Source organism: Salvelinus fontinalis, chromosome 9, assembly GCF_029448725.1.
Source record: "Salvelinus fontinalis isolate EN_2023a chromosome 9, ASM2944872v1, whole genome shotgun sequence".
Classification (NCBI taxonomy): Eukaryota; Metazoa; Chordata; class Actinopteri; order Salmoniformes; family Salmonidae; genus Salvelinus; species Salvelinus fontinalis.
Window position 1 is genome coordinate 30,480,604 of NC_074673.1, and position 14,948 is coordinate 30,495,551.

Here is a 14,948-nt window from a genome sequence, read left to right on the forward strand (position 1 = left end):
TCTGGTGGCGCAGTTAGCACTGCGATGCAGTGCCCTAGACCACTGCGCCACCCGGGAGGCCCTTCTAACCAAAACTTTAACAAGAAATTTGTGGAGTGGTTGAAAAACTAGTTTTAATGACTCCAAACTAAGTGAATGTAAACTTCCGACTTCAACTGTATATAAATAAATATAATGCATTATAGTCTGCCTACTCCTAATAGCATTTTCACCCAATATTGGTTTGCCTTAATTCATGTTTTATTGATACATTTGTGTAAAGGCTTTACAGAGCATGTCCTGCATGGATCATTTAACTCTGCTAATGGACAGAGAGCACAATACAAATGTACAAATAAAGAAAGTGGAATAAAACCATTTTTGTACAACTACAATTTTAAGTATTCCTTCCTCTCCAACAACTAACCAATAGAAAACACAAACAATAAATGACAGAACACGGGTGATACAAAATTGACCACAAACCTGAAGTATATACGACCATTGTTGTTTACATGTGCATAGTGGCTTTGCTGAGGAAAAACCTTTAACTATTGGTTTTCATCTGTCAATTGCACAATACAACAATTGCACTCTGGGTGTTGTATAAAAAGTATTTGGCCTTTGAATAAGAGAAGTTGGCACACAAAGAGTTGGTAACAAAGGGAGAGGGTGCAAAGAGGGGCATTTCCATTTCTTTAAACAACAAGACGATTTATGGGACATGACTTATGATTAAGTTCAAAATGAATACCAACTGTTCTCATCACAAACCCATGTGACATATCATCACAGATTAGCATAAAAGCCTCTACTAGGCAGACAGTGGAGAGCAGACTCCCAGATAAAGAGAGACTGCAGATGGAGTATGTCTACAGTGAAACATGGCAGCATGGGAGAGGGGGAGTCCCACAGGAAGATATCTCCAGCCAAACCGCTTTGGAAAAAAGTATGAAAAAATAGCGAGTGGGGCTCGTTAATCTAGTTCATGAAGCACAATGCCAATGGAGCTCCGACCCTTCCCTTCGTGCCACCTCCCTCCCTCCCCTTCGTCCCACCTCCTTGTCTCCCCTTGCCTCACCCCTAAGAGAAGAGAACTCTAACTCGGGCAAAGGAAATGCTGGCAGGCCTCCTAACCCCTCCCTGGCTCTGCACCCAAAACAACTAAATCAGCAACATCTGTGAAATTTAACACAGACCCAGCACTGTTCTAGCAGGCTTTAAGCCTTCCTAAATATGTGCACGATGTATATAATAATAACCCCTGCATTTAATCTCACCTGAGGGAGTCTATCTAAATTGTCCCCTTTGTGGATAAAGTCTGGGCTGTTGTGGTCGAGGGGGTAGACTAGAGGAAAGACAGTGGGGGATGGTGGTCTTGTGTTTACAGCACACACAACTGTTAGACATTCACGCACCACCACTCTGTTTTATAAGGACATTCACGGAAATCTTTAGCTGAACACGCTTAAAACTACAACCGCAACTAACAAAACAAATCTAAACACAGGACGTTAAGTGCATATTATCTGTTATAAACAGGCTTAAATCAAGATCGGGTAAAGCACCATGGAGGAAAGATAGGGAAACTGTGTGCTTGTATTTTTATGTAATGTTTGTGTGTATATATATGTGGTAAAACGGAATGTGCCTATGTATGGTGTGTGTGTGTATGTGTTTGCATGTGTGTGAATCCATTTCTGGAGCAGATCAAACCCACTCCTGCAGGGATCGTTTGCAGTGGACCAAAAGTCTGGGCGCCTCTTTCTTCTGCAGGGTGTTGATAATAGCATAGATCAATAGTAGGATGAACAGCACCAGGACTAGGGGCACGGTCACTATGATCAGGGTCATAACCTTGTTCTCAGCCATCCTCACCACCACATCCACCCCTTTGTCCTTCGCATCAGGTTCATAATCCACATCGTTGGTGTAATCCTTATTGGTCTCTCTGTCCACCTCATTCGGGTCTGAGCCAACTGGTGGTTGTGGTTTTGGATGGTCCACTGTTGGCCACTTGCGGCCTGTAACTGTCATCTGTATCTGGGTCCATGCCCAGGGCTCCATCGCAGCCCATAAAGTCTTTAAGGATGGATCTGGGGTAGTCTGGGTCATCCTTCATCTTCTGGTTATCAAACCTCCAGTACTTTGAGCCCTTGTAGAAGTATGTGTAAGCTGGGTAGGGAAGACAAATATTGTTGATGCAAATGTTGAAAAGCACTGAGGGAATTTACTGTGGAAATGCTATTTGTTCGTTTTTTCAAGTTGAGTCATTTGTCTGCAGTCATTAGTCTGTTAACCTTCTTTGGGTATGCATCTTCTACTCCAACTCTTGACAAGTTCATCACACTTCACAGGATACTGTCATTGCAGAGCTGTGCTAGTCCTGTTCACCATTTGTAATAGTTACAGTACTGTGAAGGAGAAGCCTCCACTTGGACTAGAGACTATTTTTAATTCTCATTCACAAGTACCTATCTGTTTTGATGAAAATGGAAAAATACTTATCTGGAAGACATTTGACCATCATAGTTGTTTTTTCACTATAGGAAACAGCTTTGAAAAGCATTAGCTGGGGTGGGACTTTGGTGGGAGAGGAGGAATTTTGTTATGTCTGCGTTAGACAACCTTTGCCAGGCATTCCATGTGTCCAAACCCTTTCCCCTCTCAGCTCAGTATCTATAGCCTCCCTCCATTTTTTACAGCCATTATCCCCGATAACAACTCACCGCCATCATCGCTGAGGAAGGCTCCTTTAGGAGAGGATGGGACCTTGCCCCACCTGGAGACAGGTTTCGGGTAGTCTCTGTCACCGGTGCGGTACTCTTCATCAAAAAGCCAGTATCTGCAGGAGAGGACGGTGACAAGACGGATCGTGAAACCGTGTGGTACAAAGGACTGATGACTCACAAGAAACCTTTTTCTTCAGTTCTCGGTCTTTCAACACTCAGGGCTAAATCTGTTTTCCCTTGACTAGATTAATGACATTTATCAATAACGTTTAAGATTTAAAAAGATAGCTCATCAGTCAGTCAGTTGAGATCAGTTATGGTTGGGTAAATAAAATGAAATAAAATGGTATTGGTCACATACGCATATTTAGCAGATGTAATTGTGGGTGTAGCGAAATGCTTGTGTTCCTAGTTCCAACAGTGCAGTAATATCTAACAATACACAACTCTAAAAGTAAAATAAAGGCCTTTGGGGGCATGTGGTCACCTGTCTCCTCTGAAGAAGTATGTGTAGCCGGTGGGCTCCCACCAGATGGCTGTATCGATCCTGTCTGTGTGGATGCCCTGACCGTACTCTACCAGGGGCTGGGGGTAACCAGGCACCATGTCAGCCTCCCTGAATACCCAGTACCTCTCCCCTACACAGAGGGAGGACAGAGGACAGGGTAAAGGGCAAAAGAGAGGGAAAGAGGAACAATAGAGGACCATCAGGAAGGGGAAGATGTGAGGAAAGATTTGCAAGATTGTATACCCGTGTATCTGGTTTGATTTATCCCTCTCACATTCAACAAAAAAGTTTCCACTAACATAGCCAAAAAGAAATCCACTTGTAAAACCACTGCAAACAACATTGTAACTGCTTTAACTTCTTATGGCTGCAGGGGCAGTATTGAGTAGCTTGGATGAAAGGTGCCCAGAGTAAACGGCCTGCTCCTCAGTCATAGTTGCTAATATATGTATATTAGTATTGGATATAAAACACTCTGAAGTTTCTAAACCGGTTTGAATTATGTCTGTAAGTATAACAAAACTCATATGGCAGGCAAAAACCTGAGAAAAAAATCCAAACAGGAAGTGGAAATTCTGAGGCTGGTGGATTTTCAACCAAGATCCCATTGAAATTACAGCGAGCTATGAATTTGTTTGCACTTCCTACGGCTTCCACTAGATGTCAACCGTCTGTAGAACTTTGTCTGATGACTCTACTGTGAAGGGGGGCCGAATGAGAAAAGAATTAGTCACCACTGCCATGAGGTGACCATTCTTTGACCATGCGCGTTCACATGTGAGCTCCGTTCCATCGCTCATCTGAAGTCAATGTAATTCTCCGGTTGGAATGTTATTCAAGATTTATGTTAACAACATTCTAAAGATTGATTCAATACATCATTTGACATGTTTCTACTGACTGTTACAGAACTTTTAGACATTGTCACGTTTTAGTGTACGCGCTTCGTGACTTTGGAATTGTTTACCAAATGCGCTAACCAAAGTAGCTAATTGGACATAAATAACGGACATTATCGAACAAATCAAGCATTTATTGTGGACCTGAGATTCCTGGGAGTGCCTTCTGATCATCAAAGGTAAGGGAATATTTATCATGTAATTTCTGTTGACTCCAACATGGCGGCTAATTTGACTGTTGTTCTGAGCGCCGTCTCAGATAATTGTGTAACGGATGTGAAATGGCTAGCTAGTTAACGGGTACACGCTACTAGCGTTTCAATCAGTTACGTCACTTGCTCTGAAACCTACGGTTTAAAGTTATACTGTAACAATTGCATGGTTTACTTTTCCGTAAAGTTTTTTTGAAATCTGACACAGCGGTTGCATTAAGGAGAGGTATATCTATAATTCCATGTGTATCACTTGTATTATCATCTACATTTATGATGAGTATTTCTGTTGAAACGATGTGGCTATGCAAAATCACTTGATGTTTTTGGAACTAGTGAATGAAACACGCCAATGTAAACTCAGATTTGTTGTTATAAATAAGAATTTTATCAAAAACATACATGTATTTTGTAACATGAAGTCCTATGAGTGTCATCTGATGAAAATCATCAAAGGTTAGTGATTAATTGTATCTCTATTTGTGCTTTTTGTCACTGCTATCTTTGGCTGGAAAAATGGCTGTGCTTATTCTGTGGCTTGGTGGTGACCTAACAATCGTTTGTGATGCTTTCGCTGAAAAGCATATTTCAAATCGGACACTTGAGGGATTAACAACAAGATCACCTTTAAAAAGGTATAAGACACCTGTATGTCTGAGGAATTTTAATTATGAGTTTTCTGGTGTTTTGAATTTGGCGCCCTGCACTTTTACTGGCTGTTGTTATATACCGTTAACGGGATTGCAGCCATAAGAAGTACCAACGGATATTTTCAACTGGTTGGATTACCGAAATATGGTTCCGTTCCCCACCTTTTGATGTTACCAGACTCTCTATGTTAACAAAGGGCTTTCTAAGAGTCCAATCTGTAGAGTAGAGAGAGAAAGGGGAGAAAGGTATTTATGGGGGTCATAAACCTCACCAACAGGGCAATACATACACTCCATAACACAATGACCAAGATACCGTCCTTCTCCACTGCATCCCTCATCTTTAAAACTAGAGTCAATCCCCTCTTTATCAGGTACTCTCACCCCAAACTTTAATGGCTGATTTTTCACCTACTGTATAACTGGTTGAGAGTTTTAAATAATCAAAACAGCTCTGTCCCTTTAACACGTCTGTATCCACTGTTAAAAACAACTCTTCTGGCCAAATTATGTCTCTATATAAACCCAATGTGGACGTCAATATTTGGGGTGGAGGAGAAATGAGGCTCATGGGGCACAGCTAGCAGCAGTAGAAAACAGCTGGTAGGCCTGCTAGCCCTGGCGTGGATGGATTGCATCAGCCACTACTCCAGATGCTGACTACTCAGGTTTAACTTTGAGCAGAGAATAACACTTGGAGGGCATAAAGTAGAGCAGGGGTACAGGCTACACCATTTATGTGTTCTGATTCTTTTGACTTTTCTTTGTGTTCTCACATGAAGAGCCAATAGTTACATCAATGGGTCAGTAGTCTGTTTAAATAAAGAATATGATATCAGATCAGTTGTCGTCTGAGACATTATTACTGATGATAGGATGACAAACTGTATCTTGGAAAGTCTACACATTCTAGTTATCAGATTCACATGGAATTGTTGTGCAATTTAAATGTTTAAAATTGAAACTATTTTTTGAAAAGATTAAATGTAATTTTAGCTTCTAAATGAGAGAATTGTTTTCATAAGTGAACTATGCTCACTCAGTGGCCCCGCCGAAGTGAACAGACATTGGTTGTGAACTATGAAACACACCCTTCTCTCCACCACGACAAAAGCCCATTGACGAAAATGAACACTGTGTTCCCGATGATGTGAGGACTGCTGTCCATAAGTTTAAAAGAGCTAATATCAACTGCAGAACTAAGCCAAACTCAGCGCGAGCTCTGGTTGCGAATGGTTGAATGACTACAACCTAACGAAATTAACATTGTGTTGCCGATGACGTGACGACTGCTGTCCATACGTTTAAAAGGGCTAATTTCAACGGTGAGGTGACGATCGACCCGCTGGAAGGATGAATTTTGACTATACCAGCCAGAATATAGCATGAGCTTATAGTATGGCAACTTGGTATGAACTTTGAACTCTTATTCACTAAAGAAGTGATACATCCTAGACGTCGAGTTAGCAGCAGCAGCTTTAAACGTGGGCTAGGAAAGGACTCTTCAGAAAGACAGGGTACTACAACGTATCCGTTCTACCACAAGACATATTCTTCAAAGGACAAGAGAGATCTCTGCTGGGCAACCGAGCCTTCCATCTACGACCAATCTATCGAAGCGGAGCTCAGAGTAAATATTTCTTGCTTTTTCCTTTTCCAAATGGGCGGTTATTTAGAACGCATAAGACTATGTATTTACGATAGCATAGCTTCATAAGGTCCGATAGAGACCCAATCCTTTTGTTCCCCAGTCTTCCCGCGCTTTCATTCAAACCCAACCCCCTTTCTTTGTGTAACCAGCCGTAATATCGGCTCTGTCCGCTAGGGACGTTTTCTTGTATTACATAATTAGTAATCAATGTATGATCCAGCCTGTGTATATGTAATTCTGTGTGATTATTTAGTTATTTAGTAAATAAATAATAAACCAAAATTTGATTTGCTGATTCAACTTGTTAGCCAGTGTTGGTGAAGATAACCAAGAATTTTACGACATTCAGATGAGACTGAATAAGGTGACGATTAATAATTGACTGCTATTGATATAAGATTACCAGGTCTTTAAGAGTTTATTCGGAAGACAACGGCTCTATAAACATTCTTCCGTGGTGCCCCGACTTTCTAGTTAATTACATTTACATGATTAGTTTAATCAGGTAATATTAATTTCAGATAAATTATTTTATAAAATAGCATGTCATATCACTTAATCCGGCACAGCAAAGACATGACAGCACCCATTAGATTTAAACTATTACACATAAAATAAACGTAATATGAGAAAAAAATTAAATACAGACCTTTGAAAAAGACAAATTTTCCATCATGCCGTTCATAACCAGAGTCTATATCATCAGATAGTCCAACCCAGAAGACCGAGATGGGCATTGGGTAGTTGTCCAGGACACGGTTCCTTCTAACTCTCCAGAACCAGCGACCCTGGCAAAGACAGAAGATACCATCAGAACATAATCACCAACGTCATCCACTTTTAGGAGATTAGAATGGAGTATGAAGTAATACAACTATACAAAACAGTGTGTTCTTAGAATAGCCCTGCTTCTCACCTTGAAGACGAACATCTCCCCTCACAGCATGGTGACCGTATCAAAGTCCCCGTCACAGATGTTGGGGGCAGTGTGGTCTGGCTGCTTTGGGGGGCGACGAGGCTCATCCCTCCTGATGTAGGGGGTCACCGGCACTGGATCAGGCCAGGGGACGGTGTGGTCTGGGTCGGGTATCGGTTCTGGTTGGTCTGGGGTATAGGTAGGGCTCTACAAATCCACATATTTACGCACCATAAAAAAGTCCATATTTTGACATTAAAGGACACACGTATACAACATACTGTACCTCTGCGTTGAAAGGGACTTTGTCCGCATTGGCAACAAGCCTGTTGCACAAGAGCAAGACGATTGAGGCCATTTTGTTTCCACAGCCCCGGAGAAGCGCTTCTCCAGAGAGATGCCATCTTTATGCGCCCTCGTTCGCCCATGCAATGGACTGTCAGTCAGATGTGATTGTAAATTGCCATCAAGTGATGAGAACTGCTATGTAACTACATAGTCAAACGCCTTGGTTGAGTTCAAGTTCTCTCCGCAGTTCAACCACTGGGCATTGGGTCGTGGCGTGCTGAAATCAGATCGTTTGCGAAACAGCTCGGGTTAGAACTGGTAGATATTATCCCCTAATGTGATCATTGATTATTTAAGGCCCAAGACAGTTTTCCATTTATGTCCCACATGAGCTAAAGGTAAAAACAGCATTTCTGGCATATTATTGTTTTACCTAATTCCCCCTTCAATAGCTTTCCTGCACAATGAGGGAAGAGTAGAGAAAATGTGTCAACAAGCTTCATGTTCTGTTTTTGGTGGTAAGATGTATCCATACTACACTCAAAACGTAAATGTGGAGGATACTCAAAAATACAATTGTCTTCAAGTTACTTCCAAGAATCCAGAAGGTCTTTTAGATTTTAGTTAAACCACCGTATGCCTCTTGCAGGCTGTCCTGGATTACATTGATAGTCCAATAAACTCACTGCCTTGAGAGAATCCAAACAGCAGTGACTTTTGGCTAGAGAGAACAGGAGGAAAATCAATGTAGCCTACATACTGTGGGAAGTCTATTAGACAAGGCAATTTCTCTAGAAAATCAACTCCCCCTTTGGATGAATTATAGACTGACCACTCAGAAAGCTCCTATTGCCATCTGCTGATAAGAATCACTACACTACTATTTGATCAAATCGATTGACACTATAATAGGAGTTGAAGTTTGATTGAGACCCAGTCATGATTTAAACCAGTAACTCATTTTTGAACTTGTTTGTAAACCACAGCCACATTATTGAACTACAGGGCTGAATGCTCAGAGCTCTGTGGTAAAGACATGTTTATAAAATGTCAAAGGCACAACATTTCTGCAGTGGGACTTATTTATTTGTCATAGAAATGATTTTTTTTTAATTTTATGTTGGATTTCAGCAGTTTGCTAGCTGTGACAGTCGTCGGTTTCCTGCCTTGGCGATGGTGATTAGGGCGAGGAGGAAGAGGCCCAGGACCCAGATGCCAGCCATAGGAACCATCATAAGCAGCAGATCTGGAACAAAGTCAAGACTGTTGAAAAACCCACCCCCCCTGCCCCTAGCTGCAACATGAGCCCAGAGGGGTATACTACAAAGCAGGGTCGATGATTTAGCCAGCTAACGTGCCTAAAGTCTTAACATTTATTTTGAAAACTTAAAGCAAATGACTCAACAAAAAACATACCCAAGTTGAGCTTTTGTAGTACAGCCCTCTGGTCTATGTCACAATCAATAAAAGATAATTGTATGCAAGTAGAGCGAGCAAAAGCAACATTTGAGCCCGGCAACAAATCTCATTTTAATCTTACGTAGATAACAAAATAAAAAAAGCAAAGATAAAACACAAATCCTTACTAGATTGGGGTCGGTCTGGTATGTCAATCCTGATTGGTCCATATGACAGTAGACCTTGAGTTGGGTCTCCACGCACTGCTGCCCTCTTGGTTATAGATTTGCACTCCTGTAGCATTAAAGCAGAGATGTATCATTAATAAACGACAATCTGGTATGCCATCTTCTGAAAATGCATTTTCTTCATGAATAGAAATCATATTTGAGCATTTTAACCCCTTTTATCTTCCAAATTTTGTTGTATCCAAGTGGTAGTTACAGTCTTGTCCCATTGCTGCAACTCCCGTACGGACTGGGGAGAGGCGAAGGGCGAAAGCCGTGCGTCCTCCAAAACACAACCCCGCCGAGCCGCACTGCTTCTTGACAATGCTTACTTAACCCGGAAGCCAGCCGCACCAACGTGTCGGAGGAAACACCATGCGACTGTGTCAGTGTGCATTGCACCTGTCCTGCTACAGGAGTCGCTAGAGCGCGATGGGACAAGGACAACCCGGCCGACCAAACCCTCCCCTAACCCGGACGACACTGGGCCAATTGTGTGTCGCCTCATGGGTCTCCCGTTCGCGGCGACAAAGCCTGGAATCGAACCAGGATCTGTAGTGACACAGCTAGCACCGCGATGCAGTGCCTTAGACGGCTGCACCAAAGGCCAGTGAACTTACAGGAATGCAGGGTTCGTCATCGTCCAGGGAGCACAAGCGCACGGTGCAGTGCAGGTACAGGTCATGAGGCTCCACAACAAAGCGGAACATGTCAAAGCTGTACCGGATGGTTGAGGCCTCTCCATTCGCGCCCATTGTCGTATTGAGAAAGGTGACAGTTTTGTCATTCACACACCTGTGAGGGGGAAGTGTCTTGGGTTGAAAAAAATCCAAGACCTTCATCATTGAATTTAACACTGATCTGCCACAATTATTAGTCTGATGTGCCAAATTGACCTCAGACCAGCTGAACTACACAGCTTGCTAAATGAATTGTTCATGCCATGTTTCAAAAGCAAAAGTAGGCATACATGTTGCCAGGGATAAATGTTAATTGTTTGCTCACCCATTGCGCAGCAGGGTGTGAACAGAGCCGTCTGTCTGGTTGGGTTTGGGGGACTGTGTGGCCCAGCATTCATTCACCCTCAGATGGAAAACGTCCTCCAGCTCCATGACCTTGATCTCCACATATACCCTGTCCCGGAGGTGGATCAGCGGTGAGCTTTGGAACGCCTCTGTGTAGGTGTGATCTGTGAAGAGGGCCATCTCCACTTTCGCATCCAACTCACCCATCCGCATCACAGTCTCACTGAACCAAAACAGCACAGGATTACTTTGAGAGAAATGCTTGTCATATCCACATTACCTGAACCAGAAGACCTGCTTATAAAATCAGTGGTTAGTACAACATTACTAGCTGACGGATAGCCGTTGCTACCTAGATAGTGTTGAGGGTAAGCAAAATATTCTACCACTCACTAAGTGAATATTCCTCAATGCCCCAACTGTCTTCTAAAAGTCCATGGCTAGGTGCAGGTGGTTTGTTGGAATTTAGAAAACACCCAGTTAAAGTCAATACATTATCCTCAATTAAGTAATGCAACAGTGTACGCCGCTATCTTTCCCATTTCAAATCTTCTCCCATTGAGCCAGACAAGCAAGTGTCATTCAACACAAAGCTTGATTTCTGAGACAGTCATGACATGCAGCACTTGGGTGGACACCCACCTGTCTCAGTCAATGACAATTGAAATCAAGATTGCTTCACATGGCAAAAGTGAAATAAACATTTTCTAAATTCCAACCATTTGCAACTAGCCATGGAGGGTTACAAGACAGGTGGCTTTCACGTTGGGAATTAAGAAAATATAACCAAGATGAGTATAAAATTTTGCTTAACAACCATCTGCCAGCTGGAACATCTAGTAATGTCAGACTAGCAAGAATAACTCCTGGAACTATTGTACAGGCTCAAACTAGAGCACAGAATTGTTCCTGGAGAGAACCACTGAGTATCAAATAATAAGGCAATGTTACAAACTGCATCTCAAGTGACTACTTGTTAAGTCATTCCAGTAATAGACCAGGACTAACTTTAAGTACATTAAGTTGTGACAGAGTCAATTTTTAGAGAGTGGGCCTTACCTAGAGAAGGGGATGATGGGGTACGGCAAACTGACAGTGCGGATGTATGGGTAGATACACGTGTACTCAATTTTTATCATTGGGTCTCTTATTATATTTCCATAAACTTGAGGGGCCGACATGAGAGTTAGGGCGTATGCAATGTGAGTGATGTTCTTCTGTTGTAAAAAGAGAAAGCACAATGCCAGTAAAAACAAACTTCCAGCTTCATAAATAAGTCACCACTTGGACTTGCTGCGATAACAAGGGCAAGAACTTCTGCCCTCAAATCAGTGCATGACAGGTGACAACTATAGATCAGTGTGTTGAGCCTTGAGATTAGGCCTTTTCTGAGACAGGATTATCAAAGGATAATGTGAAGTGTGGGATGAATCACTTACCTCCAGTGGTTTACCACCACAGGAAATGTACTGATCCTTTGATATCCGTACTATGTAGTATGGGACATCAGACATAACCTCCTTTTGGGCACGACAAGACTCATTCTTCAAGTGCAGAGACTCCATAGGTACTTTGTAGTACTGGAAAAAGTCCTCATTCACCATGATAGTAATGTAGTCTTTGCCACACATGACATTGATGGCTGCAACTAAAATAAATAAGAGCAGTTTTAGAACAAATTCCAACAGAACTATTCTAGTTATTCTGGTCTACAAAAATGTTTAAACCTTTGTCACACAGGTCTCCATAGTGGCCAACAGCACATTTGCAGTTGCTTTTGTCGAGGGATATCAAACACTTGGTTGTGTCAGTGCAGTGTGTGACAGTGCATATTCCTGAGAGAAAACATGACATCAATGGAGGCCACTCAGAAAATGATCAAGTAGATACTGGCAATCTATAGAAATCAGACATGTTTCTCACCAAAGACACAGTCACAGCAGAAAATGACCACGAGGACCAAAAATACCTGGTAAATTCCACAGCAATTAACCTACATTACATTTATAAGATAATACATTTTGTACATTGTAGTTTCTCAACATGTCCTTCTGTTTCAATACAAGCATAACAGTATCTACTCACCTTCAAGTTGAATTTGAGCGCCATTGGTTATTTGCAATCTGTTTCCAATATATATACTTATTTTTGTACTGACTCAAATTACTGGAAGGTCAAAGTAACATGTCCTGTCTGAAGAATAGAGAAAAGAAACGTAGCCTTATATACTCAACAGATCGAAATGCCTGGATCTGTAATTACCATAGACCTAGGTGATTACCTGAATGTAAAACACCTGTTTAATTTGTATCTGAGCGAATAAGCCTACCCCCAGTCACACACCTTAATTTCCCTCGGAGCACCCCAACTTCCATCGATTAACCTCATTGGCCAAGCACAGAAATGAAGTCACCCTATCTTTCTCAGCCTATCAGTAACCTAATTGCTCCAGTCAATTGCAGAACCCCCGAATCAGAAGACCGAACATTGCAGGGAGAGACATGGCTTAATAGAGAGGTTGATCATTTAGGGATTTTTTTTTCTCACAATGTTTGACTCAATTTTTTATGGTCTTCCAATGGAGATGGCCTAGGCCAACTAGTCTAAATAGGCATAGGCTATAGCTCTGCTAGGCTACTACCCCCCCACTAAAAATATTGATAAAGTAGTTAACTTAGCCCTTGTCCCTTGGACGTTTAAATAAACTTTCTTCAGATAAAATGGAGCAATCTTGCCTTTCCTGAATTTATACAGGGCAGGCTGTAGGCCTAGTCATCACCACACTCCTATAGATGGCCTATGCATTTTTGCAACACTAACCAAGTTTCCATCCAACCATTTCATGTGGCTGAATAACCTGACACATTTTTTTTTTAAAGTAATGCTGGGCTGATGGAAACAGGAAATGCTGGTACAATTTTATAAATACCAACAGATCCACAGATGATGCAATCTCTATTGCACTCCACACTGCCCTTTCCCACCTGGACAAAAGGAACACTTATGTAAGAATGCTATTCATTGACTACAGCTTAGCGTTCAACACCATAGTACCCTCAAAGCTCATCACTAAGCTAAGGATCCTGGGACTAAACACCTACCTCTGCAACTGGATCCTGGACTTCCTGACGGGCCGCCCCCAGGTGGTGAGGGTAGGTAGCAACACATCTGCCACGCTGATCCTCAACACTGGAGCTCCACAGGGGTGTGTGCTCAGTCCCCTCCTGTACTCCCTGTTCACCCATGACTGCATGGCCAGGCACGACTCCAATACCATCATTAAGTTTGCAGATGACACAACAGTGGTAGGCCTGATCACCGACAATGACGAGACAGCCTATAGGGAGGAGGTCAGAGACCTGGCCGGGTGGTGCCGGAATAACAACCTATCCCTCAATGTAACCAATACTAAGGAGATGATTGTGGACTACAGGAAAAGGAGGACCGAGCACGCCTCCATTCTCATCGACGGGGCTGTAGTGGAGCAGGTTGAGAGCTTCAAATTCCTTGGTGTCCACATCAACAACAAACTAGAATGGTCCAAACACACCAAGACAGTCGTGAAGAGGGCATGACAAAGCCTATTCCCCCTCAGGAAACTAAAAATATTTGGCATGGGTCCAGAGATCCTCAAAAGGTTCTACAGCTGCAACATCGAGAGCATCCTTGTCCACAAGACAAGCCACAAGAGGTCTCTTCACAGTCCCTGCAACAGTCACAGCAACTGCGCACACAGGCAGAGAAGCACAAGGGGAGGGAGTAAGATGGAATCTAGCAACATTTTTCACACTAAATTCTGCAAACGAGAGTGGGAGAAGCTACAGTAACGGCGCACAGAGGCAGAGAAGCACAAGGGGAGGGGGTAAGATGGAATCTAGCAACTTTAGTGACAGATCGCTGAAACCTAGTTGTCAACATAGGCTGGAATGAGGAGGAAGAAGTTTGAAGGGTAAAACGGCCCAACGGAGTTTGAGAAATTCCTTGTTCCCTGATAGTGGTATTCTTCTCTTTCGTTTAGTCACTCCATCGACTCGTATTGTTTGAGACCGGGAACCCCCTCTAAATCTCTGTCTAAGCATTGGTGGTTCAGTGGTAGAATTCTCGCCTGCCACGCGGGAGGCCCGGGTTCGATTCCCGGCCAATGCATGGTCCCTTTTAGGGCGGCAGGTAGTGTTTTCAGACCTCGCCAGTGACTGTTACTTGTAAAAGAGTCTTCGGGCTAGAGCGGAAGCCAAATTCCTTTTGGACCTTGTGTACATTTTTACTAACGACATGCCACTGACTTTGAGTAAAGCCATGTGTATGCGGATGACTCTACACTATACACGTCAGCTACTGCAGCGACTGAAATGACTGCAGCACTCAACAAAGAGCTGCAGTTCGTTTCAGAGTGGGTGGCAAGGAGTAAGTTAGCCCTAAATATTTATCAAACTAAAAGCATTGTATTTGGAGCAAAACACTCA

At 42.6% G+C, this 14,948-nt stretch overlaps 2 protein-coding genes, 1 non-coding gene and 1 pseudogene across 4 annotated transcripts in view; 2 read left to right on the forward strand and 2 right to left on the reverse strand.

Annotated features, from left to right (window-relative positions):
* Positions 1–1,082: 1,082 nt before the first annotated feature.
* LOC129861819 (matrix metalloproteinase-15-like) lies at positions 1,083–7,905 on the reverse strand (annotated as a pseudogene).
* A 1,001-nt stretch (positions 7,906–8,906) lies between these two features.
* zpd (zona pellucida glycoprotein d) lies at positions 8,907–12,717 on the reverse strand. 2 transcript variants are annotated; one of them, XM_055934068.1, is made up of 9 exons: positions 12,571–12,717; positions 12,409–12,478; positions 12,213–12,320; positions 11,925–12,133; positions 11,545–11,702; positions 10,466–10,708; positions 10,081–10,255; positions 9,422–9,527; positions 8,907–9,081 (listed from the first exon to the last, which is right to left on the reverse strand). In XM_055934068.1, exons 1-9 carry the CDS (start codon positions 12,592–12,594, stop codon positions 8,963–8,965), a joined length of 1,212 nt encoding a protein of 403 aa, XP_055790043.1. In that variant the 5' UTR covers positions 12,595–12,717; the 3' UTR covers positions 8,907–8,962. The 2 variants fall into 2 exon arrangements, with proteins under 2 accessions (XP_055790043.1, XP_055790044.1); XM_055934069.1 differs by having other exon boundaries at positions 12,409–12,454; positions 12,571–12,713.
* Positions 12,718–12,727: 10 nt separating this feature from the next.
* LOC129861820 (WW domain-containing oxidoreductase-like) overlaps positions 12,728–14,948 on the forward strand; it is a 196,059-nt gene continuing 193,838 nt past the window's right edge. The window contains exon 1 of the mRNA XM_055932967.1: positions 12,728–12,739. Within this exon, the coding sequence (XP_055788942.1) occupies positions 12,728–12,739 (12 nt within the window). The remainder of the gene's footprint in view (positions 12,740–14,948) is intronic.
* On the forward strand, positions 14,561–14,631 carry trnag-gcc (transfer RNA glycine (anticodon GCC)). The gene has a single exon. It is a non-coding gene; the product is annotated as a tRNA-Gly (tRNA).

What these genes read in the sequence shown, in the direction of transcription:
- zpd (XM_055934068.1), bottom strand. Translation starts at nt 12,594, where the DNA reads ATGGCGCTCAAATTCAACTTGAAG. An exon ending in CTGCTGTGACTGTGTCTTTG is followed by an intron (nt 12,321 to 12,408) that starts GTGAGAAACATG and finishes GTTTTCTCTCAG; the next exon opens with GAATATGCACTGTCACACAC. An exon ending in ATGACGAACCCTGCATTCCT is followed by an intron (nt 9,528 to 10,080) that starts GTAAGTTCACTG and finishes TTAATGCTACAG; the next exon opens with GAGTGCAAATCTATAACCAA.